We start from the raw sequence: 23,720 nt of genomic DNA, 5'->3' as shown, positions 1-23,720 counted from the left end.
GAGGAAGAGGAGGAGGAGGAGGAGGAGGAGGAGGATTAATTAAGATGTGTTTAGGAAGTCGCCGTCATCCATGAGCGATTATACCTGTAGGAGGAGGAGGAGGAGGAGGAAGAAGAAGAAGAAGAAGAAGACCGTATGGAAAACATTTTATTGCTAAGTTGAGTGGAATAAAAGAGAGAGAGAGAGAGGAGGAGGAGGAGTTGGAGAGAAAAAAATGGAGGGAAGTCTCAAGGGAGGAAAGGAAAGGAGAGAAAAAGAGGGAGAGAGTGTGTGTGTGTGTGTTTACCAGAGAGAGAGAGAGAGCGAGCGAGTGAGGGGGGGGGGGCTAATATATCCATTCCTTCTCCTCTTGATATGCAAATTGGCCCTCTCTCTCCTCTCTTCCTCCTCTTCCTCTTAATCATCTTTCCTATTTTCTTCCTCTTCTCCCTCCCTTTCCTTCTTTTCTTTTTAATCCTTCCCTTCTCTCCCTCTCTCTTTATTCCTTTTTCTCTCCCTTCTCTTCCTCTGTTCCTTTTCTCTCCTTTCCTCATTTTTTTAATTTTCTCTTTTCTTCCTTTTCTTTTTTCTTCTCTTCCTACTTTTCTCATTTTTCTCATTTCCTTCCCTTTTTCTCTTCCCTTCCTCTTTCTCTTTTATCTCCCTTTTTCTCTCTCCCTCTTTCCTTTCCTCTTTCTCTTTTATCCCTTATTCAATCTTTCATTCTCCCCTTTCTCTTTTCTTCCCTTCCTCCTTATCTCCTTTTCCTCTCTCCCTCTTTCTTCCCTCTCCCTTTCCCTTTCCTTCCTTTCTCCCTTTCCTCCTTTCTTCCCTTCCTTCTCTTCTTCCCTTCTTCTTTCCTTCCTTCCTCCTTCTCTTCCTTTCCTTTATTCTCCTTACCTCTAAGTCCTTCATTCTCCCTTTCTTCCCCTTCTCTTTTTCCTCCCTTTCTTCCTCTCCTTTTTCTTCCTTATGTATTCCTTTCCTATCTTCATTTCCTCCTTTCCTTCTCTTCCTCCCTCCCTCTCTCCCTTCCCTCCCTCCCTTCCTCCATAAGTGTGACATTTCGAGTAATTTGTATCTCCCCCTTTCTCTAATTTTCCATCTTTCCTCCCTCCCCCTCATCACCTCCTCTCTCTCTCTCCCTTCTCTCTCTCTCTCTCTCTCTCTCTCTCTCTCTCTCTCTCTCTCTCTCTCTCTCTCTCTCTCTCTCTCTCTCTCTCTCTCTCTCTCTCTCTCTCTCTCTCTCTCTCTCTCTCTCTTATATTGTGTTAGTTTTTCCCTCCTCTTCTTCTTCTTCCTCCCTCTCCTCCTCCTCCTCCTCCTCCTCCTCCTCCTCCTCTTCCTCTTCCTCTCGTCTCCTTTTATCTTGTTCTTAATCACCTCCTTCCTGAGTCTCCTCCTCCTCTTCCTCCTCCTCCTTTCCTTCTCCCTCACAATCTTCTCTCCCTTCTTCTCTCCCTCCCTCGCTTACCTCACCCTTCTCCCTTTATTAATCCTCATTGCTTCCCTTTCACAATTCTCCCTTATCTTTTATTTATTCTCCCTTCACTTATTCTCCCCTCTCCCCCTTTCTTCCTCCTTCCTTCCCTTTCCCTCACCCTTGTTTATCCTCCCCTTCACTTATTCTCCCCTCTCCCCCTTTCTTCCCATTCCTTCCCCTTCCTTCACCCTTATTTATCCTCCCCTTCACTTATTCTCCCTTCTCCCCCTTTCTTCCCCTTCCTTCCCTTTCCTTCACCCTTATTTATCCTCCCCTTCACTTATTCTCCCCTCTCCCCTTTTCTTCCCATTCCTTCCCCTTCCTTCACCCTTATTTATCCTCCCTTTCACTTATTCTCCCCTCTTCTCTTCCCTTACTTACTCCCCTCTTCTCCCCCTGACTCCCCATTCACCCTTTCTTCACCTCTCCCCACCCTGTGTTTCTTCCCTCCCTCTTCCTCTTCCCTTTCTTCCTCCACACCTTTCCTCTGATATTACTCTTCCTCCCCATCACTAATCTCCCCTTCTCCCCTTCTCCCTTTACAACCTATTTTCACCCATTATCTAATCCATTATTTACCTTTGCTTACCCTCCCCAATACTTAACCCCTCCCCCCTTCTCCCCACTAACCTCCCCTTCTCTCTCCTTCTCCCTCTACAACCTATTTTCACCCATTATTTACCTTTACTTACCCTCCCCAATACTTAACCCCTCCCCCCTTCTCCCCACTAACCTCCCCTTCTCTCCCCTTTCTCCCTTTACAACCTTTTCTCACCCTCACCTAACCTAACCTAATCCCCCTTCTCCCCACTAACCCCCTTTCTCCCCCCCAGTGCCTCCCACGGGGGTGCGCATCGTGGGGTGGGGTGCTGGGGCCCAGGTGGAGGTGCTGGCGGGCACGGCGCTGAACCTGGACTGCGAGGTGATGGCTGGACGACCTGCCCCCCGCGTCGCCTGGCTCAGGGACGGCGCCCCCCTCCCGCCAGGTGAGAGAGAGATAGATAGAGAGAGAGAGAGAGAGAGAGAGAGAGAGAGAGAGAGAGAGAGAGAGAGTTAAGTTTATCTGTTCTTATCTATTATGTGTGTGTGTGTGTGTGATTTTTTTTCGCTTACATAACAAACTACATCCTTTTTATCTCCTCTCCCATCATCTCTCCATTCCTTCCCTTCCCTTCCCTTCTCTTCCCTTCCCTTCCTCTTATTTCCTTATATTCCCATCTGTTCGTTCCCTTTCCTATCCAATTCCTTCCTTCTCTTTTCCTTTCCTCTCCATTGCCTTCTTCATTCCCTTCCTTATTCCTCTACGTCTCCATCCCTTCCCTTCTCTTCCTTTTCATCTCCTCTCCTTCGCCCCTTCCCATCCTTCCCTTTCCCACACCCCTTCCCTTCTCTTTCCCTCCATCCCCTTCTCTCCCCTTCATTTTTTCTCCCCAACACTTCAATCCCACACACTTCCCTTCCCTTCCCTTCTTCCTCCCTTATGTCACCTCCCTCCTCCCCGCTCCACCAACCACACAGATCTTCAGGAGGACAGCACGAAGGTATCCTCTGAGCCACGCCGCTGGGACACACGAAGCCGCCTCACCGTCAACACCACCCCCGCTGACGACGCCGTAGCCTTCACCTGCCGCGCCCTGCACCCCGGCCTGCCCCTGCCCCCCCTGCCGCCGCCCTCAGAATCTGCCCCTAGCACCCAGGAACAACAACAACAGGAACGACAGCAGCAGCAACAGGAACAGCCGCCCATGGAAGCCTCTGTTACGCTCTCTGTTTTGCGTGAGTGTTCGTGTGTGTGTGTGTGTGTGTGTGTGTGTGTTAAGAGAGAGAGAGAAAGAGTAAGAAAGAAGAGAGATGTGGAGAAGGGAAGGAAAAGGAAAGAAAGGGATAAATGGAAGGTAGGGAAAGAGGGGGAAAGGAAGGGATGAGAGAGAGAGAGAGAGAGAGAGAGAGAGAGAGAGAGAGAGATTAATTTGCCCCTCGTTTTACTTCTCTGTTGTCTTGGAATGTTGGTTGAGCGGATTTTATTTTCTTTATTTTCCTTTTTTTCTTTCCTCTTTTCTTTCCCTCTTCTTTTTTTCCTTTCTGTCTTTACTTCCTTTCTTCATAGCGGACTTTTTTTCTGTTTTTCTTCTGCGATTCTTTTTTTTTTCCCTTTCTTTCGTTTTCTTCCTTCCTTTCTTTTTTTCTTCACAGCGAATGTTTTTTTCTTGTATTCGTCTTTTCCTTCTTTTCCTTGTTTTTTTCCTTCTTTCCATTTCTTTCTTTCTTTGTCTTTTCTTCTGTTACTTTTTTCTTTCATTATTTCCCACCTTTCTTTCTTTCTTTCTTTCTTTTTTTTCTTTTCCTTCCTTTCTTCATATCAAATTTTTCTTCTATTCGTTTTTTCCTTCTTCTTTTTCTTCTTTTTTCCTTTCTTCTTTCTTTCTTTCTCTCTTTCTTTCTTCTTTCTTCTTCATTTTTCTTTTCTCCCTCTTCGTCTTCTCTTTCTTTCTCTATTCATTTATCTATATCTATCTTTCTATCTATCTAATTATCTATATATGTCTATCTGTCTTTCTCTTTATGTATCTATCTTTTATTTTTTTATTTTCCTCCCTCCCTCCCTCCTCTTCATATCGCATTTTTTTTTATATTCGTTTATTTTCTTTCTCCTCTTTTTATCCTTTTCTTCTTTACCTCATCTGTTTCCTTTTTACCTTTCTTTTTCCTCCCTCTTCTTTCTTTATCTATCTATCTATCTATATCTATCTATCTATATCTATCTATCAACATCACATCTATTACTTCCCTTATTACCCTATTCTTCCCCTCTTAACCCTCCTCATAATCCCCTTACTCCTTTCTCAAACCCAATTAACAGGATCCAACCCTCTCTTTGGCGCCCTCAGATCCCCCGGGGGCGCCCATGGTCAGCGGCTACAGCCCAGGGGAGGTGGCCGTGGCGGGGGAGCGTCGTACCATCACCTGCACCTCACTGGGGGGGAACCCGCGCCCCTGGGTCTTGTGGTACAGAGATGGGAACTTGTTAGATGATACAACGACCACTACGACCTTCCCTTCTTCCTCTTCCTCGTCCTCCTCTGCCTCGTCGTCCTCCGCGTCTCAGGGTGTGTCCAGGGCAGTGGTGAACGCCCATGAGCTTGTCCTGACGCCCCTGGAGGATGGCGCCCTGCTGGAGTGTCGGGTGTCCAATGATCTCCTGAAGGAACCACTGACGGCTAATGTGACCCTGACGGTGTATTGTGAGTGGATGCAGAGAGAGAGAGAGAGAGAGAGAAGTAGATATATTGTTAGACAGACATATATATATAGCTAGATAAATAGATTGATAGATGAATAGGCGTGTTGTGTGAGTGATTGTCTGAACAGAGAGAGAGAGAGAGAGAGAGAGAGAGAGAGAGAGAGAGAGAGAGAGAAGACAGGGATAGACAGATAGAAAAGTACATATATAGCTAGACAGACAGATATATAGCTAGATAAATAGATTCATAGATAGATAATTAAATAGAAAGATAAATGGATAGTTGTGTTGTGTGTTTGTTTGTCTGTTCAGGGTCAACTTATATATATGTTCTCAGTTATCACTATGCTGTGTACCTGTTTGTGTGTTTGTATTTTCATGTGTCTAGTGTGTTTTTAGGAAGGAAGAATACAATAACAAACAAACAAATACACATACGTAATATATACTCGTATCTAACATGTCTGACTTCACCCCTTCCTTCCCCTTCTTCCTCCCTTTCCTCCCCCTCTTCCTCCCTCCTTCTTCCCTTTTTCCTCCTCATTTCCCCCCTCTCCTTACTTCCTCCCCCTCTCCATCCTTCTTCCATTTTTCCTCCACATTCTCCCCTCTCCTTCCTTCCTCCCTTTCCTCCCCTTCTTCCTCCTTCCTTCTTTCCATTTTCCTCCTTACTCCCTTCCCTACTCCTTCCTTTTTCCTCCCCATTTCCCCCTTCTCCTTCCTTCCTCCCCTTTCCTTCCCTTCCTTCTTCCTCTCCTTACCCTCCCCCATCCCCCCTTCCTTTCTCTCTCTCTCCCTCCTCTCCCCTTCTTCCCCCTTCCTCCAGACCCCCCCGCCAGCGTGACCATCCGCGGACCTGCTCAGGTGGGGGCGGGTGACACGCTGAACCTGACCTGCGAGACCAGCGACTCTAACCCCCCCGCCTCCATCACCTGGACCGTGCAAGGTGAGCAGGAGGGGGAGGGGGTGGTGGAAGCGGGAGAGAAGGAGGGTGGGAGTGGCGGAAGGGTGGGAGAGGAAGGAGGAGGGGGTGGTGGAAGGGGGAAGGGTGGGAGAGAAGGAGGGAGGGAGTGGTGGAAGGGGGAGAGAAGGAGGGAAGGGGTGGTGGAAGGGGGGAAGGGGTGGTGGAAGAGGGGAGAGGAGAGGAAGGGGGGAGGGGGGGTGGAAGAGGGGAGAGGAAAGGAAGGGGGAGGGGGTGGGGGAGGGGGAGGGGGGACAAATAAAAATAGATGGATATGTGTAGAAGAAAATGAATAAAGTTGAATAATAAAAATAACTGACTAATTTATTTATGATCTTATTTTCTTACTTCATTTGTTTCTTTCTTATTTCCTTGCTTTATTTTTTTTACTTATTGTTTATTTACTTGATTACTCATATACTTGTTTTCTTCCTATATTACTTATTTTCTTATATTATTACTTTATTATTTACTTCTTTTTACTTTTCTTCTTGTCAGTTTTCTTACTTTTTACTAACTTGTTTTCTTTCTTATTTTCTTACTTATTTTCTTACTTTATTACTTACAACTACTATTACTACAACTACAGCTACTACTACAACCACTACTACTACTACTACTACTACAACCACTACTACTACTACAACCACTACTACTACTACTACTACTACTACTACTACTACTCTACTACTACTACTACTACTACTACAACCACTATTACTTCTACAACCACTACTACTTCTACAACCACTACTACTACTACTACTACTACTACTACTACAACTAACCCAACCCAACACACACACACGCACACACACACGAAAACTCCCCATGCAACCCAACACCTGACCTTCCCCCTCCTAACCTCGTGACCTCATTCCCCCCGCAGGCGAGGTCATCGAGAACAGCCGGTCGGTGGTGGCCAAGGACGGCGCGGGGGGCTGGGTGACCTCCTCGCGCGTGAGTCACCCGGTGGGGGGCGCCGCGGGGAGGGGGGGCTCCGTCAAGGTGGAGTGTCGGGCCCTCAATCCCGCGGTGGAGCAGGTTGTCAGGCGCACCACCACCGTGACCATAACGCGTGAGTATGGTGGTGGTGGTGGTGGGGGATGAGGGATGGTAGTGGTGGTGATATTGATATGACAAGGTACTTAGTGGTGATGGTGATGATGGGGTAGTGGTGATGGTGATGAACGGTAGTTGTAATGGTGGTGATGATGGTGATGAGGAAATGGTAATGGTCGTAATAAAACTGTCATTATTCTTTTTAAAATTATTGTCATCTACTCCCCCCCCCCCCCCCACCCCCATTTACAGGTCCAGCAGGTCCCCCCGTGTTCAAGAGTGACCTGCGGGAGCCTGTAGTAGCCGGGACGATGCTTGACCTGACCTGCGTTAGCGTGGGAGGTCACCCGCCACCCACCCTCAGGTATGTATATATGGTGACCCCTGACCTTGGTGACCTGCATGGCTTACTGGGTGATCTGTTTAGTGACCTTAATTATGTGATCTTAACCTAGTGACCTTGATTTGGTGACCTTTGTTGTGACCTTATTTTGTGGCTTATTGGGTGATCTGTTTGGTGACCTCAGTTATGTGATCTTAACCTAGTGACCTTGATTTTGGGAAGTTGATTTGGTGACCTATGTTGTGACCTTATTTTGTGGCTTATTGGGTGATCTGTATGGTGACCTCAATTATGTAATCTTAACCTCGTGACCTTGCTTTTAGGGATGTTGATTTGGTGACCTTTGTGGTGACCTTATTTTGATGATACATATTTTTGACCTTGTTTTGGTGATGTGTATTTGGTGACCTTTGTTGGTGACCTTATTTTGACACATATTTGTGACCTTGTTTTGGTGAGGTTAATTTGGTGATGTGTATTTGGTGACCTGTTTTTTGGTGAGCTTGACCTGGTGACCCTCATTTTCTGACCTTGCAATGCCTATCTATCTATCTATCTGTATCTATCTATTTTTCCCTCCTCATAATCTTTCCTATCTTCTTTCTTTCTGTTCCCTTTCAACATTAACCCTCATCTTCCTTCCCTGCCTTCATCTTGGTCTATCTATCTATCTATCTGTTTGTCTATCCTCATACCTCCATAATCTTTCCTATCTTCTTTCTTCCCATTCCCTTCCAACATTAACCCTCTTCTTCCTCGCCTTCATATTTGTCTATCTATCTGTTTATCTATCTGTCTATCCTCATATCTCCTCATAATCTTTCCTATCTTCTTTCTTCCCCTTCCCTTCCAACATTAACCCTCGTCTTCCTTCCCTCCCTTCATCTCGGTTTATCTATCTATCTATCTATTTATCTATCCTTATACCTCTTCATAATCCTTCCTATCTGCCCCTTCTAATCCCTTCCATTCCCACATCAACCCAATCTATCCGTTTCCATCTCTTACCTCATATAATCATTCCTAACATGCCCTTCAATTACCCTTACTTTCCCCTACTAACCCAACCCCCTTCTTCCTCTTCCCCTTTCCCCCAGGGTGTACAAGGGGGAGGAGGAGGTGGCAACAGAGGTGGTGGTGGAGGCGGGGGTGACGGAGGCGCGGGTGGAGGTGGAGGTGACAGCCGCGGACAACAGGAAGGAGGTGTCTTGCGATGTCTCCAGCACGGCTACCAACGCCACGCCACAGTCCACCTCCGCTACCCTGTCTGTCCAGTGTGAGTGGTGGTGGTGGTAGTAGTAGTAGTAGTAGTAGTAGTAGTAGTAGTAGTTGTAGTGGCCTTATGATTGTACTTTCTTTTCCTTTCTTTCTCCTTTATGAGTTGTTTATTCATTATTTATTTACTTATCTATCATATTTCTCTCCCTCTCTCACCTCCTTCCTCTCTTCCCACATACTTGCATCATCTCTTTTTCTCTCTGTTTCTTTCACCTCCTCTTTTACCTCCATCTCCCCTACACTCTATCTCTCTATCTCTCTCTCTCTCTCTCTCTCTCTCTCTCTCTCTCTCTCTCTCTCTCTCTCTCTCTCTCTCTCTCTCTCTCTCTCTCTCTCTCTCTCTCTCTCTCTCTCTCTCTCTCTCTCTCTCTCTCTCTCTCCCCCCCCACACACACACACACACTACCTCTTTCTCCTCTCTTTCCCCTCTTTTTCTTCCTCATCTTCCTTCTCCTTTTGCCTTCTTTCTCTTCCTTTTCTTTCCTTTCCTTCTTGTCTTCCTCTTCCTTTTCCTTTTTTTGTCTTTGTTCATCTCGTTTTCTTTTTTTCTTTTAATTTTTCATCTTTCTCTTCCTTTTCTCTTCTTCCCTTTCCCTTCATTTTCTTCCTCCTTTTTCTCCTTTCACACACCTTTTCTCCCTCTCTCTCTCCTTCCTCCTAATCTCCCCCAATATTTTTCTCCCTCTCTCTCCCTCCTCCTTCCAATCACCCTCCATACTCACACCACATCCCTCCCTCCACAGTTCCGCCCTGGGAGGTGACGGGGGAGGTGACACCGGGGACAGTGGAGGAGGGGGAGGTGGTGACACTGAGCTGTGAGTCCACCTCCAGTCTGCCTGCGTCTAACATCACCTGGACCTCCACCTCAGCCTCACTCCACGGGGCTATTGTGTCAACCTCGAGTGGGGCTTTTGGAGGAACAGTAACCAGGTGAGTAGTAGTAGTAGTAGTAGTAGTAGTGGTGGTAGTAGTAGAAGTAGTGGTGGTAGGAGAAGGAGGTGGAGGAGGAGTATTGTTTCAAATTTAGTGGTGATTGTGTTTCTTTTCCCCTTTTTTGCTTTTGTTTTCTCTCTATTTATATCTTTCTATTTATCTATGTCTTCTCTCGTTCCTCCTTTAGTACATGCTCACCTCACCCTCCTTATCTCTTATCCTCTCTTTTCCTCACCCAGTTTAATCTCCTCTCTGCTTACATCTCTTCTTATTCTTTTTTCCTCCCCAGGTCCGAGCTTCACCTGAGCACCACAGCGGATGACAACGGGCGGACCTTCCAGTGTGAGGCGTCCAACAGCTTGGGGGTCGCCGTGCACCAAGACCTGACCCTCAATGTGCTGCGTAAGTGTGACCTGATGACCTCCATTGATCCCTTGGCAACTCCTTGGTTACCTCTTAACCCCTGCTGACCCACATTGACCTTTTACTGACTCCCTGCTGAACCCTTTGAACCTCTTCTGACCCCTTGCTGACCCCCCTCATTCCTAAACAAATCCTTGAAGTGCTGACTTGGGCTACTGACATGTATTAGCAAATCAAGAGGGAAAGACTTGAGTTACTAGATAAATTTTTATTCACGTTTCCTGTTAATTATTTAAAATACATTGATGCTCTCCAGACATCGTATATTCCACCAGTAAGCCAGCAGCAAACTTTCTGAGGGAAGAAGGGCATCTCTGTTGGCAAGGGCCTCAATGAAAATAAGACTATAGTGACTTAATATGGTCAGGTAAGGTTAAGGGTCTCTTCACACACATGACAACCAGCATCGCCCCATTCCCAACACCTCTCACCCTTCCCTCTCCCCCACAGACACCCCCCGCTGGATCGTGAAGCCCCCGGAGCAGCTGGACGTGTACGAAGGCGCCGAACTGGTGGTGACGGCTACTGCCCTCGCTAACCCCGGCCCTCTTAGGTAATGTTGGTGGTGGTGGTGATGGTGGTGGTGGTACTCCCTTCTTATTCCTCCTTCCCTCTCATCCCCCTCACTGTTGTTCTTCCTCCTTTCTTCCTTCCCTGTCAATCACTCCTCACCCTTTATCCCTCCATCATCCTCCATCACTCTCCTTCTCACTCCTGTTTCTCCCCTTTTCATCTCACTTTTGTTGTTCCTTTCTTCCTCTTCTCCATCACTCCTTGCCCCTCCTCCATTCCTTTATCACTCCTTTAACTATCTCCCATACCTCCTCATTCCTGTCTTTCTTCCTCAAACTTCCTCTGCCATCCTCCTTTTTTTTCTTTATTCTAAACTTGTCCCTGTTCCTTTATCTTCCTCCTCCTATAACCCTCCTCCACTCCTCCTCACTCCTCCTTCCACTCCTTCAGGTACTGGTGGCGGCGAGGGGAGGAGACGCAGGAGGCCACGAAGGGGGAGCTGAGGCTGGGCAAGGTGGGGCGACACATCTCCGGCGAGTACTCCGTCAGCGCCTACAACCCCCGGGGAGCTGCCAACGCCTCTTTCACCCTCAATGTGCAGTGTGAGTGATGGGGGGTTCGGGAGAGAAGGGAATGGGGGGGGTGATGAGTATGAGGGGTGTGGGTGATGGTAAGGGGAGATGGATGTGGGTGGGTGTGCAGGAAGGTAAGGGAGGGAGGAAAGAAAGGGAAGGAAGGGAAGGAGAGGAAAAGGAAGGGAATGGATGGAAAGAGAAGAATGTAAGGGAAGAAGAGGAAAGGAAGAGATAAGAAGGGAATGAATTTAACAGAAAGAGAAGAACCAAAAGGAAAGGGAATAGAAGGGAAAGAAAAGGAAGAAAATAAGAGAAAAGGAAAAAAAAGGAAACTAAAGAGAAGGGAAAGGAAAGAGACTGAAAGAAGAAATAGAAAGAAAAGTAAGAAAATAAAATAAAAGAGAGAAAAGATATTAACAATACAAAAAAAACTGCTAATTGCAACCAGAATGAAAGAGAAGGGAAGGAAAGGAAAGGGAAGAGATTGAGGGAAAGTAGAAAAAAGAAAGAAAAAAAGGAAAGCAAAGAAAGAAAAGGGAAGAGAGATCGAGGGAAAGGAAAATAAATCGATGGAAAGGAAAAGGGAAAAGATTGAAGGAAAGCAGAAAAAGGAAATGAAATAAAAGAAAAGAAGGAAAAGGAAAAGAGATTGAGGGAAAGAAAAAGAGATCAATGGAAAGGAAAAGGGAAGAGATAGAGGGAAAGTAGAAAGAGGAAAGAAAATAAAAGAAATGGAGGAGATAATCACAATACAAAAAAAAAACAAAAAAAAAAACACAATCTCACCTCTCTCACACCTTTACCTGCCACAGACGCACCTGAGCACCTGCAGGCCGTGGAGAGGGTGACAGTGGGGGAGGGGGGGGCTGTCACGGTGGAGTGTACGGCAGGGGGCAACCCACCGCCCACCCTCACTTGGACGAACAGCGGCACGAACAGGTGAGAGAGAGAGAGAGAGAGAGAGAGAGAGAGAGAGAGAGATTGTCACATACTTACCGATCACCACCACCATCATCACCATATCCACCATTCCCTTTCCCTCACCATACTCCTCCTTCTTCCTCCTCCTTCCTACTCACTCTCCCTCCTCCTTCCTTCCTTACTCCTCCATCTCTCCTTACCTTACCTCCCTACCTTCTTCCTCCTCCTTCCTTCTCACTGTCCCTCCTCCTTCCTTCCTTACTCCTCCATCTCTCCTTACCTTACCTCCCTTCCTTCTTCCTCCTCCTTCCTTCTCACTGTCCCTCCTCCTTCCTTCCTTACTCCTCCATCTCTCCTGACCTTACCTCCCTTCCTTCTTCTTCCTCCTTGGTGACCCCTTGACCCTTGCTGATTGTGATGACCTCTTCCTGACTCCTTGGTGACCCCTTGACCTTTGCTGACTCCCTGATGACCTTGCTGACTCCTTTGTGATTCCTCCTTCCTCTTCCATCACTCCTTACTTTCTCCTCCTTCCTTCCTCCTCTTCCCCACCCACCCCTCTCTTCGCTATCCCTCACCACCACCTCCACCTCCACAGCACCGCCCACACCCTCTCCTCGGGCGTGGGCATAGCCAGGCTGGTGGTGGAGGAGGCCACGGTGGAGCACACAGGCCTATACCTCTGCCACGCCTCCAATGTGGTTGCCTCCGCGCCCCCTGTGTCCACCAAGGTTATTGTGACGCGTGAGTATGATGACGATGATGATGACTGAGTAATGACAATGATGATGACTGTAATGATGATGATAATGATGACTAAGATGATTATATAATGATGAGTGACTGATATTTTTTCTGCTAATACTATTACTACTTTTTCTATCTTTTGTTACTACTACTGCTATAACTACTACTACTACTACTACTACTACTACTACTACTACTACTACTACTACTACTATAACTACTACTACTACTACTACTACTACTACTACTACTACAGCTTCTACAACTTGGTCTACTTATTCTTGCTTTCTTATGTTCTTACTATTACTACAACTACCATTACTACTACTACTACTAGACTACTACTACTACTACTACTACTACTACACCCCCTTCAGAGCCGCCGCGGGTTGTAGTGGAGGCGGCTGGTGCAAGTGGGTCATGGGCGGCTTTAGGCGGCCGAGGGAGGCTGGTGTGCCGTGTGAGGGCCGCCCCTGCCCCCTCCTTCTCCTGGACCACCGAGCACGGCCTCACCCTCCAGTCCGGGCCCAAGTATGACCTCCGTGACCCTCAGGTATGATTTGAACTGATGGTGAGGAGGAAGAGGAGGAGGAGGAGGTTGTTGTTGTTGTTGATTTTGTTTGTATTATATTAGCTACTACTACTATTACTACTACTACTACTACTACTACTACTGCTACTACTACTATGGCTATTACTTCTACTGCATCTTTCATTTGTTTTGTTTTCCTCTTTTTGTTCTTCTTTTTGTAATTTTTGTTTTATTTTTTTTTCTTTATTTTTTTCCATTTGCTCCTATTCTTGTTTCCCTTCTTTTCTTTTTTATCTGCTTCTTTTTCTTGTTCTTCTTGTTTTTGTTTTTCATTTTCATTTTCCTTGATCTTTTTTCCATTCATTCAAGTTTAGTTTTTCTTTCTTTTTTTTCTGTTTCTCTTTCTTGTTTTTCTCCTTTTCTTTTCTCTATCTTCTTCCTGTACATGCTTTTCTTTTTCATCCTCTTCTTTCTTCTCCTTCCTCTCCTCCTTTAATATTAACCACCATCATCATCATCACCACCACTACTACTACTACTACAAAAACTCTCACTACAACTCCTCACCCTCATCACCACCATCACCACCACTCTTGCAGCTGGTGGATGGGCTGGTGCTGTGGGCGTCAGTGCTGGAGGTGCTGGAGGTGGAGAAGGAGGACTACAGCAAGTACACCTGCTCCGCCAACAACGCCCTCGGCTCAGACTCCTCCACCCTTGCCCTCAACCCGCCTGCTCGCCCTCACCCGCCCACAAACTTCACCGTGAGTACTGGGTGTTGCTGTTCTTGAAGGTGCTGTGTGGTGCTGAATGGGCCCTGGATGGATCTTGATTCCTTTTGTCTGATGGGATTTATTTATTTTATTTTACTCATTTATTTTTTTTTTTATGACAAGGGAGGCAGTTCAAGGGCAAAAAAATAAACTGACAGAAAAAATGTCCACTAAGACGCTGCTCCGACGGAAGAAAATGGAATGAGAGGACAGAAGAGAGGTCAATTTTTGTTACTAGGTTAGACTTTAATATCTCTTGTTGTTTGTCTAGATTCCTTTTGTCAGTGTGGTATTTCAACCTTTCTTTTCATACTAAAAGATGTCAGTTAATAACATCTCTAATATTTTCTTCTCCTCCTCCTCCTCTTCCTTTTCCTCTTCCTCCTCTTTTCCTACCCCATCTACCTCCTTCTCCTCCTCCTTCTTATACATCATCTTTCTTTATTATCATTACATCATCCTCATCCTCTTTTCCTTCTACTACTACCTCCTCTTCCTCATCCTGCACCTTATCCTCTCTCTCTTTTCTACTACCTCTTTCTCATTCTCTTTCTCTCCTCCTCCTCCTCCTCCTACAGATCACCAACATCACCTCCTCCACCGTGTCCCTCGCCTGGGTCCCCAACTTCACAGGGGGCCTCCCGCGGGGCTACATCATCAGGTACCGCGAAACGGGGACTATTGACCACCAGGTGAGGCCCCCTAACGAACCATGCACACCTGACACTCCTTACCTGTAGCTTCGTAATGTGTAGGAGTTTGGGATTATGATATGTGTGGTTTTGTTGTATGTAAGAAAGAATGTAGAAGTTGGTAGCCAGTTAGTCAGTCAGTCAGTCATCCAGTCAATCAGTCAGTTGGTCAGTGCAGTTAGTCAGTCAGTCAGTCAGTCACCCAGTCAGTAGGTTGTTAGAAAAAAAAAGAGTAAAGGAGACAGGAAGGAATAATAATAATAATAATAATAATAATAATTGTAATAGTAAATAGATAGATAGATAGATAGATAGGTTTGTGTAGTAAGATATATATATACAAGTGTTATAAATACATTCACTAACAAAAGTCTGCTCCTGTTCTTCCTCCTCCTCCTCCTCCTCCTCCTCCTCCTCCTAAAATAATAATAATAAGAAAAATAATAATAGATGAAGTGTAGTGATGTTTAGTGTTGTAAGAAAGACACTAACAAAAGCCTTCTCCTCCTCCCTCTTCTCCACCTCCTCCACCTCCTCCTTCTTCCTCCTGGTGGCGGTACAGAGGGTGGAGCTGTCGGGGGGCAACACAGCAGGCACCACACTGACGGGACTCACAGCTCGGCACTACCTCTTTACCATCAGGGCCACCAATGACCAGGGCGCCTCTCCCTTCCTGGCGCCGCCCCTCCTTGCCACGCTGCCCGGTGAGTGGCTTGGGGAGGGCAGTTGGTTGATTGGTTGGTTAGTTAGGTAGTTAGTTAGCTAGATAGTTAGTTAAATGTGGTGAAAAAACAGAGGAAAGAAAGGGGAGAAGGAAAGAAGAAATGAAGGGAGAGAAGGATAGAGATAGGATATTAATGCAAGAAGGGAAGAAAGGGAGGGAAGAAGAAACGGAGTCCATCACCTGGTTAGTCAGGCAGATAGTTACCATTGCTTCCTCCTCCTCCTCCTCCTCCTCCTCCGTATCCTCTCTTCTACCACTATTTCCTCCTCCTCTATTGTCAATTAGTTGGTCAATCAGTCAGTCAGTCAATCAGAAAGTCAGTCAGTTATTCAGTCACTCAGTCAGCCCAGTATATAAAGAGGAAGTTAAGAAAAGAGGAGAGAAAAAGGAATATCACTAACAATAATAATAATAATAATAATAATAATAATAATGATAAAAATTACTAACACCCATATTTTTTCCCTTTCTTTTTTTCCTTCCCTCACCTCACCATCCATGTGTGTGTGTGTGTGTGTGTAGCAGAGCCAGACAAGGGCGGGGCAGGGGCTGGGGCGGGGCGCTGGCGTGTGCCCCGACTCATCCTGGTGGTGATGAGCCTGACAGGCGGCTCGCTACTGCTGCTGAACATTGCCATCATCGCCTGCTTTGTGCGGCGCCGGGCCAGGACACGGCTGACTACAGGTGAGAGAGAGAGAGAGAGAGAGAGAGAGAGAGAGAGAGAGAGAGAGAGAGAGAGAGAGTAAAGGTAAAGTTAGGGGCATATTCTATAGGTGCACATGGCCTCAGTTGTCATCTCAGTCACTTTGGCCCTCGAGTTGTGAGTCGAGCGGATCCGTAGCTAGGTATGCCAACTGCTTCATCACCTTTTCCTCACTTTCTCTAATTTTTCTCTTCCTTATTCCATTCTTTCCCGCTGTTCTTCTTTCCTATGTCTCTTTCTTTGCTTCTCTATCCGTTCTCCATCCTTCCCTCCCTTAATCCTTTCTTCTTTCCTCCATTCATATCTTCTTCCCTCCCTTCATTTCTCCTTTCCGTGTTCCCTTCCTTTCCTAAATCTTTTATTGGCTTGTTTCTACTCTTTTTCTCACTTGTTTCCCTCTATTCTCCTCTCCTCATTTTATTATCCCTTCCTTCACTTTCAACTCTTGTTTTATTATCTTTCTTCCATTATTATCCTTCTTTTATCACCCTTTCTTTCATTATCTTCCTCCATTCATCCCTCTCTCCTTTCACTCATTCCTCTCTCCCTCCACCTCTCCACAGGCTCTCCCTCCACCACCAAAATGGAGGTGACACTCGACGGCTACAGTGGAGCCAACAACATCACCTCTCCACACCACTCCAACTCCACCTCCACCACCACCACCACGCTCGCTGCCACCACCACCACCACCAGCCCACCACCACCACCTCCACCACCACCACCACTACCCCAGCAGCAACAACACCACCTGCAGCAACCAGCCACCACCACCGCCTCCACCACGCTGCTACTCCACCATCCTCACCACCACAACCGTAACTCCTTCCAGCCTCAGCAGCATAATAATAACAACCAACAACAACATCAACAACAACAACTACAACAGGTGGTCTTCCCCCTCCCGGCAGGTGGCTGTCAGGTGTGTCCCATCCTTTGATTCTATTGCTTATTAAGGTGTAAGTTATTTATATATTTATCATCTAGTCTAGTTATGTATTCTCTATTTATTTATTTATTCTATTTTGTGTGTCTCCTCTCACTTTTTTTTTTTTTTTTTTCAGGTGGAGGCGTGTGACGGAGGGGAGAGCGAGGTGGGGCCGCATGCGTCGCCCCTTCAGAACGGCGGGCCACTACGCAGGGGCAGCATCACCTCCTTCAAGGGTGCCGCTGGAGGAATGAACGCAGTAGCAAATGGTAGAGTATATTGCTGAGTTGAAATAGTTACTGTTCTACATAAGAACATAAGAACATAGAACGTAAGGAGTCTGCAAGAGACCGGTTGGCCTATACAAGGCAGCTCCTGTACACTCAACCCCACCTTACCTCACCATCTATGGCTTTATCTAACCTCTTCTTGAATGTATCTACGGTATTGGCACCCACAACATGGCCCCCAAGCCTGTTCCATTCGTCCACCACTCTATTGGTGAACCAATTCTTGTAATATATTCTTTCAGAAATGTCAAACTCGTGTGTCCTTTGTTTTCTTGTTTGTTTGTTTTTCAATTTTTTTATGCTTCATTCTTGTGCTTCCTCCACTGATGCAAAAAATAACAAGAAGAAAAAAAAGAATAGTTGAATTGAGGATTAAAACTGACCTCTTCTCTTCCTCCCTCTACCATTCCTGCTTTGCTTCTGCCTTCTTCTCTCTGCTTTTTTCCTTCCCCTCTTCATCCTTCCATGCTGTATTTCATTTTTTCTCTCTCTGTTTCTTTCTTCTCTTTTCCCTTCTTTCCTTCCTTCATCCTTCCCTTCATCCTTCTTTCTTCCTTTCCTTCCTCCTTCCTTTCCTTGCTATATTTCATTCCTTATTTCTCTCCTTCTCTCTCCTTCCTCCTTCCTTTCCTTGTTATATTTCACTCTATATTTCTCTCCTTCTCTCTCCTTCCTGCTTCCTTTCCTCCATCCCTCTCTCTTTCCCTCCTTCCCTCCATTCTTCTATTCCAGGAGTGAGAGAGAACGGAGGAGTCCCGTGTCGCGAGCGCAGGGGAAGTGGAGGAGGAGGTGGAGGAGGCGGAGTAGTAGCATGTAGTGGAGGTGGAGGAGGAGGAGCAGGAGGTGACAGCCCATACCACCATCACCACCACCACCATCACCACCTGCACCCACACCACCACCACCACCACCACAACCCGGAGGTGTGTTCCCTGACCTCCAGCACCTACGATGCCTCCCCCGGCCTCCCCACCTCCGCCTCCACGGGTCTCCTCCCCCAGCAAGAGCAGAGAAGGGGGTCTGACGCAGCCACGCCAGACGACCAGATCTCTCTTGCATCCTTCCACAGCAGTCACTCGCGCACATACTCTCAAGGGTATATTCGCCCCCTCCCCCCTCCTGGCTGCCCCAACTACTCCATGCACCCCTGCCAGAGCCGCCCATGCCCCCAGAGAGAGCCCCAGTCCCTGCCAAGTTCAATGCAGCAAGGGCAGTCGTATGCGAGTCTCAATCCGTCGAGTCTCTACAGCCTCAGCGCGGATTATTATGAGGCGAGGTGTGGCCAGCAGCAACCCTCCTTCTCGACAGGTGTGTGTGAGTGTGTGTGAGTGTGGGTGGGTGTGGGTGTGTGTGTGAGAGTGTGTGTGGGTGTATTTAAAGAGTGTATAGAGAGGCAAGGAAAGACTGAGAGAAGGAAAGAATGAAAAATAAGTAGGTGGGGAAGTAAAACACGAGAGAAACAGGATTACAGAAAGAGAGAAATTACACAAAAAGAGGAATACTAAAAGAATGAAGAATAGGAAAAAAATAATAAAAGAATAAGGCCACTAGATTTAAACACACTCCTAAAAACACTTAACTTGAAATACCTAGAAATGAAGAGATGCATAAAACAGCAACAAATCAAAATAACTAATAACAAAAATAAATCACTTAATATTCTCACTATACCTATAGGCCTACATACAATAATTTTTTACCCTCATTATAAAGGCTAATCTACCCCCTGTATACCCCCTCTCAGGCTCTGCTCCCCTGGGGTACGCCACGCTGGGTCCCCGCAGCCGCCGCGCCCCTCAGCAGCAGCCCTCACAGTTCTCCACGCTGCAGCGGCCCCGCACAGGAAGACTGCAGGCCAGGGAGTGCCAGGTGAGGCCTTTGTTTGTTACCAGTGCAACTCTTTATCCTTTTCCTACTATTCTTCTTTTCTTTCTGTGTTTCTTTATTCTGGAGCTGCATGATAAAACTCGTTTGTTATGTATGGAGTTACACGAGAGGAAGAGGTTGAACAGGCATGGTAGAAGAAGTGATGAGATGTACTTTGTGTTGCTTAGAGGCCTGCACGAACACCACACGTAGGAAACCCTTGTAACAAATAAGACGGTATTCGCTTCTTCATGCTTTATAGAATGCCACCACACTGAAAACAAATACATAGAAGAACAGATGAACAATTATATACTTTATTTTGTATAGGCCTGCATGGATGTTGCATGAAGAAATACTACATATACAATTGAATTTCATCTGTACGGCTTTTACGAAAGACCACCAACCAAACTGCAAGACAAACAAATAGACTACATAGTGGAACAGATGAAGAACTGCTCTGTAAATTTGTATCAACCTGCATGAATGTTACACGAAGGAAAACTCAACGTATGCGACTGAATTTCATCTGCATGGCTAATACGAAAGACCTTAATATAGACATAAAGTGAAGCTGCATGAAATTAGACCAACAGAACATAAATAAGCACTTGCACGACAAATAGAAGAGAAGGAAAAATAAAAGAAATATATAAGTGAATGAATACTATAGTCTTCTAAATATGTCAAGTCCGTTTTGCCGTTTGCTCCCGTGGGTCCATTTCTCCCCTCTGCTCTGCCACACAGTCCCAACACCTATTTTTTCCTCTCATATGTTACCTATAGCTTACATATGAGAGGAAGAGATAGGTGTTGGGACTGTGTGGCAGAGCAGAGGGGAGGAAAGGACCCGCGGGAGCCAACGCCAGACCGGCCTCGACATATTTGGAAGACTATAAGATGGATAAGTAATCGATGCATCCAGTCTGCCACTCGACACACACACTCTCTCGACAGGCCGACTGCTGCGACTACGAGGACGACCTTCACACCACTACCCAACAGCGCCGCAGCAGCTTCCACGGCCCTCTGCGACGCTGCGACACCCCAGACACGCCAGACACGCAACAACAGCATAGCACGCGGCAGCCACAGCAGGACCCGGACGATGGAGGCTACGGGATGACACAGCAGAAACAGAAACAGGAGGACACAGGAACAGCAGGAAGAGGAAGAGGGTTACTAGGAGGGCCAAGAGGAGGAGGAATACTTCGAGGAGGAGGAGGAGGAGGAGGAGGAGGCTACAGCAATACCACGAGGTCCTCCCAGCAAGATCTATACAGCAGAGGAAGCGGCAATCTCACGAACAGCAAAATTGGATCACGTGACCCTATAGTAGCCGTCCCAGCGTACCTCATCCCGAACAACAACGCAAATAACGACAACAGCACGTCCTCGCCACCCCTACCTCCACCCCCGCCCTCCTCCACCTTCGCCGCCTCCACCTCCCGTCTAAGGTTTCCACATGACTACGTCCGCCAGGGGTCCACGAAGAAGGGGAAGACGGTGGAAAAGAAGAAGTAAGAGAGAGAGAGAGAGAGAGAGAGAGAGAGAGAGAGAGAGAGAGAGAGAGAGAGAGAGTCCAATATCACTTTTCTAGTCCATAAGTAAGGCAATATTTATTCTACTTTATAATATTATCCAAACCGTCAATCCTCCCGTCCATTTCCCCCCCCCCCCCCCTCCCGTCTCTCCGGGGCCCAGGTGACTCCTGCCGCGCCTGTCTCGAGCGCTCCGAAGCAGTGCGCCACGCTGCTCGACTCGGCGTGTGGGTGAATCATTTTGAAGAACCTCTTTTATCGTATACCAAGACATGCCTGGGGCGGTATTCTCAGACGCTTCCACCTCGCACATCAACTATTTTCAAAGGTCAAAATGGAAATTAATCGGGCTTTCATGAGTTTTTTTTCACATTCATGGTACAGAAGAAGAGTTAAACAACCACCAGGGCCATTAAACTACACCTGAAAATGCCCGAAACGCCTGCGAAAGCCTTGTCAAATATGTGTAATTGGGCGCCCAGAGGTTTGAGAATACGGGTCTTGAGCTCTTTAGTGTGGCTGAAACTATCGTCGGTATTCTTGAACGCTTCCACCTTTCACATCAACTATTTCCAAAGGCCAAAAAGGAGATCAATCGGGTTCTAAGGAGTTGTTTCTTTGATTCACGGTACAGAGGAAGAGTTGAACTAGCACCAGGGTCATTCAACTACCCCTGAAAATGCTCATAACTCCTACGAAAGCCTTGACAAATATGTGAGTTTGGGGGCAGAAATGTTTAAGAATCCGGCCCTATGTCTTGAAATACTCCATGACGTTAAACACTGGCGGAAACATTAATTGATCACCTATAGAAGGCAGTGAAATTGGTGAAACTATTATATGAAACTCCACGTGGCTTTATACACTGAAACTTCTATAAACTTCTTACAACCCAGTGAAATAGGTGAAACTGATATCTTAAACACCCCATAGCTTTTTACCTTGAAACACTTATTAATGAGTCCAATGAAACTCTCCCAGTTAAACTATGAAAAACCGCGTGGCTATATACACTGAAACTTCTTTAAACCTCTTACAACCCAGTGAAATAGGTGAAACTAATATATGAAACACCCCTTAGCTCTTACACTGAAACATTAATGAGTCCGGTGAAACTCTCCCAGTGAAACTACTTTATGAAAAACCACGTGGCTATTTACATTAAAACTATATACCTCTTAAAACCCAGTGAAATAAGTGATACTCTCCCAGTGAAACTCATATTTGAAACACTAAAACATTCACTGATCCCTTGAAACCCAGCGAAAGAAATAGGCGATACTTTCCCAGTGAAACATAACTGAAACAGGCCGTGACATTTTACACTGAAACATTAATATCCCAGAACGCAGTGAAATCGGTGATACTCTCGCAGTGAAACTCTTTGAAACACCACGTGACTTTAAACACTGAATCATTTATTGACCTCTTAAAACTCAGTGAAATCGGTGATACTCTCGCAGTGAAACTCTGAAACACCACGTGACTTTAAACACTGAATCATTTATTGACCTCTTAAAACTCAGTGAATTCGGTGATATCCTCCAGTGAAACATATAATTGAAACAACCCGTGACATTTTACACTTGAAACATTTACTAACATCCCAAAACGCAGTGAAACTTTTTGAAACACCACGTGACTTTACTGACCTCTTAAAACTCAGTGAATTCGGTGATATCCTCCCATTTTCATTTTCTAGGATAGACTGAAACTTTTTGAAACATTTGAAACATTCCGTGCCTCCGTGTCCCACTGTTACCGCCCAGCCTGTGTAGTGTGATTGACTCTTTGATATCATGCAGAAACCAGCAACACAAGTCTACCCTGATTCCATGTGGTCTGAAACACAATATGAAACACTTTGAAACACCCCAGTATAGCAAGTTTTACCCCCCCCCCCCCCCCCCCCCCAAGCAGTCTGTTTCCTTTTTGCCTCCATATCCTACTCCACCTCATCTTCATCTTGTTGTATTTTACAACAATAAATATTTCAATTCGATTCAATTATGTCTCCTCATTTGCCTTCTCCTCCTCTTCCTCTTTCCCGCTCATACCTCATTTTCATCTTTCTTCTCTTCTTTATTACCACGTTTTTCTCCTCCTCTTTCTAGCACATACCTATCTTCGACATCTTTCTTTATTTCACCTCTCGTCCATCTCCTCCTCCTCCTCCGATCGTCTCCTTTTCCTTCTCTTCCCAGCACATATCACAATGGCCCACCAACCCACAGCATTCCCCTCCTCCTCCTCCTCCTCTTCCTAGCTCTTCCTCCTCCAGTGTATAGCTCGTAAGGTTAGCGAGGTATAGCATTTGTATCTTGTATTCCTTGTTTTCTATCGTGTGTGTGTGTGTGTGTGTGTGTGTGTGTGTGTGTGTCACTTCTAGTCCCACGCCTTTATGTAATAGTATATACGTTCTTATAAGTGCAACACACCTTGTATACGACGTAGAGAGCATTGTATACCAACACTCACGAGCAGTCTTAATAAAAAGTACGGAGAATGGGTTGGTGCTTTATTGAGAGAGAGAGAGAGAGAGAGAGATATGAGGTGGGGGGTGGGGGGCTAATCTTCAACATGGTTCAGGTCCATATTAGCTACGCATTTGCTTCCTGGGGCTGTTGTTGTGTTAGGTGTTTCTTATGTGATGACGAGCATGCATCTTGTGGGTCGTGGTCGCTTCCCTATAAATGACGCGCGAACACCAGTGGTCGACTCGCTTGTTTTGTCCGGTGTTTTCGAGGACGCAATACCTGGCTCTCCCTTATGCAGATCTATAAGGCTAGAAAGAATGGTAGTAGTAGTTGTACGATTTGTCGCGTCGTGCTGCGTCAACCGCCGCTCGTCCGCGTGTCTCGGCAGCGGTAAAGAAATCAATAGGTATATAGTATTGACCGAAGCTGAAGGCCCTGCAGCTCAGTGGGGGCAGGTCTGCAAATGACAGCCCTCCCCTGGCCAGAGCTTAAGGATTCCAAAATTGTAGAGAGCTCTAGCTGGCCCGGGGATAGACGAATCCGAGACACTGGATAAAAAATCAAAACACTAAATAAAACTGGCGACTTCAATATTTCTTTTCATGGGAAGCTTCGATCATCAACGCAAAGGCGGCGACACACCGGTTACTGCAGCAGACGCCGTAGGAGTCCGTTGTACCTGTCGTGTTACTGATCCACCCCATGAATTGCAGCTGAGTAGCATATAAAATT

The 23,720-nt window shown here is 46.2% G+C and overlaps 1 protein-coding gene and 1 long non-coding RNA gene across 3 annotated transcripts in view; one reads left to right on the top strand and one right to left on the bottom strand.

The window, feature by feature from the left end:
* LOC127004947 (nephrin-like) overlaps window positions 1-20,500 on the top strand; it is a 29,803-nt gene extending 9,303 nt beyond the window's left edge. The window contains exons 4-26 of one of the 2 annotated variants that reach the window (XM_050873251.1): window positions 2,296-2,448; window positions 2,981-3,238; window positions 4,351-4,704; window positions 5,530-5,649; window positions 6,554-6,742; window positions 6,979-7,090; window positions 8,167-8,345; window positions 9,091-9,277; window positions 9,570-9,682; window positions 10,154-10,256; window positions 10,667-10,818; window positions 11,604-11,730; window positions 12,311-12,456; window positions 12,837-13,012; window positions 13,591-13,755; window positions 14,343-14,456; window positions 15,019-15,160; window positions 15,706-15,864; window positions 16,447-16,805; window positions 16,948-17,080; window positions 17,834-18,409; window positions 18,846-18,970; window positions 19,928-20,500. In XM_050873251.1, coding sequence (XP_050729208.1) covers window positions 2,296-2,448; window positions 2,981-3,238; window positions 4,351-4,704; window positions 5,530-5,649; window positions 6,554-6,742; window positions 6,979-7,090; window positions 8,167-8,345; window positions 9,091-9,277; window positions 9,570-9,682; window positions 10,154-10,256; window positions 10,667-10,818; window positions 11,604-11,730; window positions 12,311-12,456; window positions 12,837-13,012; window positions 13,591-13,755; window positions 14,343-14,456; window positions 15,019-15,160; window positions 15,706-15,864; window positions 16,447-16,805; window positions 16,948-17,080; window positions 17,834-18,409; window positions 18,846-18,970; window positions 19,928-20,494 — 4,709 coding nt within the window. In that variant the 3' untranslated portion in view covers window positions 20,495-20,500. Of the gene's footprint in view, window positions 1-2,295; window positions 2,449-2,980; window positions 3,239-4,350; window positions 4,705-5,529; window positions 5,650-6,553; window positions 6,743-6,978; window positions 7,091-8,166; window positions 8,346-9,090; window positions 9,278-9,569; window positions 9,683-10,153; window positions 10,257-10,666; window positions 10,819-11,603; window positions 11,731-12,310; window positions 12,457-12,836; window positions 13,013-13,590; window positions 13,756-14,342; window positions 14,457-15,018; window positions 15,161-15,702; window positions 15,865-16,446; window positions 16,806-16,947; window positions 17,081-17,833; window positions 18,410-18,845; window positions 18,971-19,927 lie in introns of both variants that reach the window. The other variant, XM_050873250.1, reaches the window with a different exon arrangement.
* A 3-nt stretch (window positions 20,501-20,503) lies between these two features.
* LOC127004948 (uncharacterized) lies at window positions 20,504-23,013 on the bottom strand. The gene is made up of 2 exons (XR_007758123.1): window positions 22,024-23,013; window positions 20,504-21,937 (listed from the first exon to the last, which is right to left on the bottom strand). It is a non-coding gene; the product is annotated as an uncharacterized LOC127004948 (long non-coding RNA).
* Window positions 23,014-23,720: the final 707 nt, after the last annotated feature.

This window comes from Eriocheir sinensis, chromosome 29 (assembly GCF_024679095.1).
Source record: "Eriocheir sinensis breed Jianghai 21 chromosome 29, ASM2467909v1, whole genome shotgun sequence".
In the NCBI taxonomy this organism is placed as follows: Eukaryota; Metazoa; Arthropoda; class Malacostraca; order Decapoda; family Varunidae; genus Eriocheir; species Eriocheir sinensis.
Note: the sequence above shows the minus strand (reverse complement) of the source record. Positions and strands in the feature narration are given on the sequence as shown.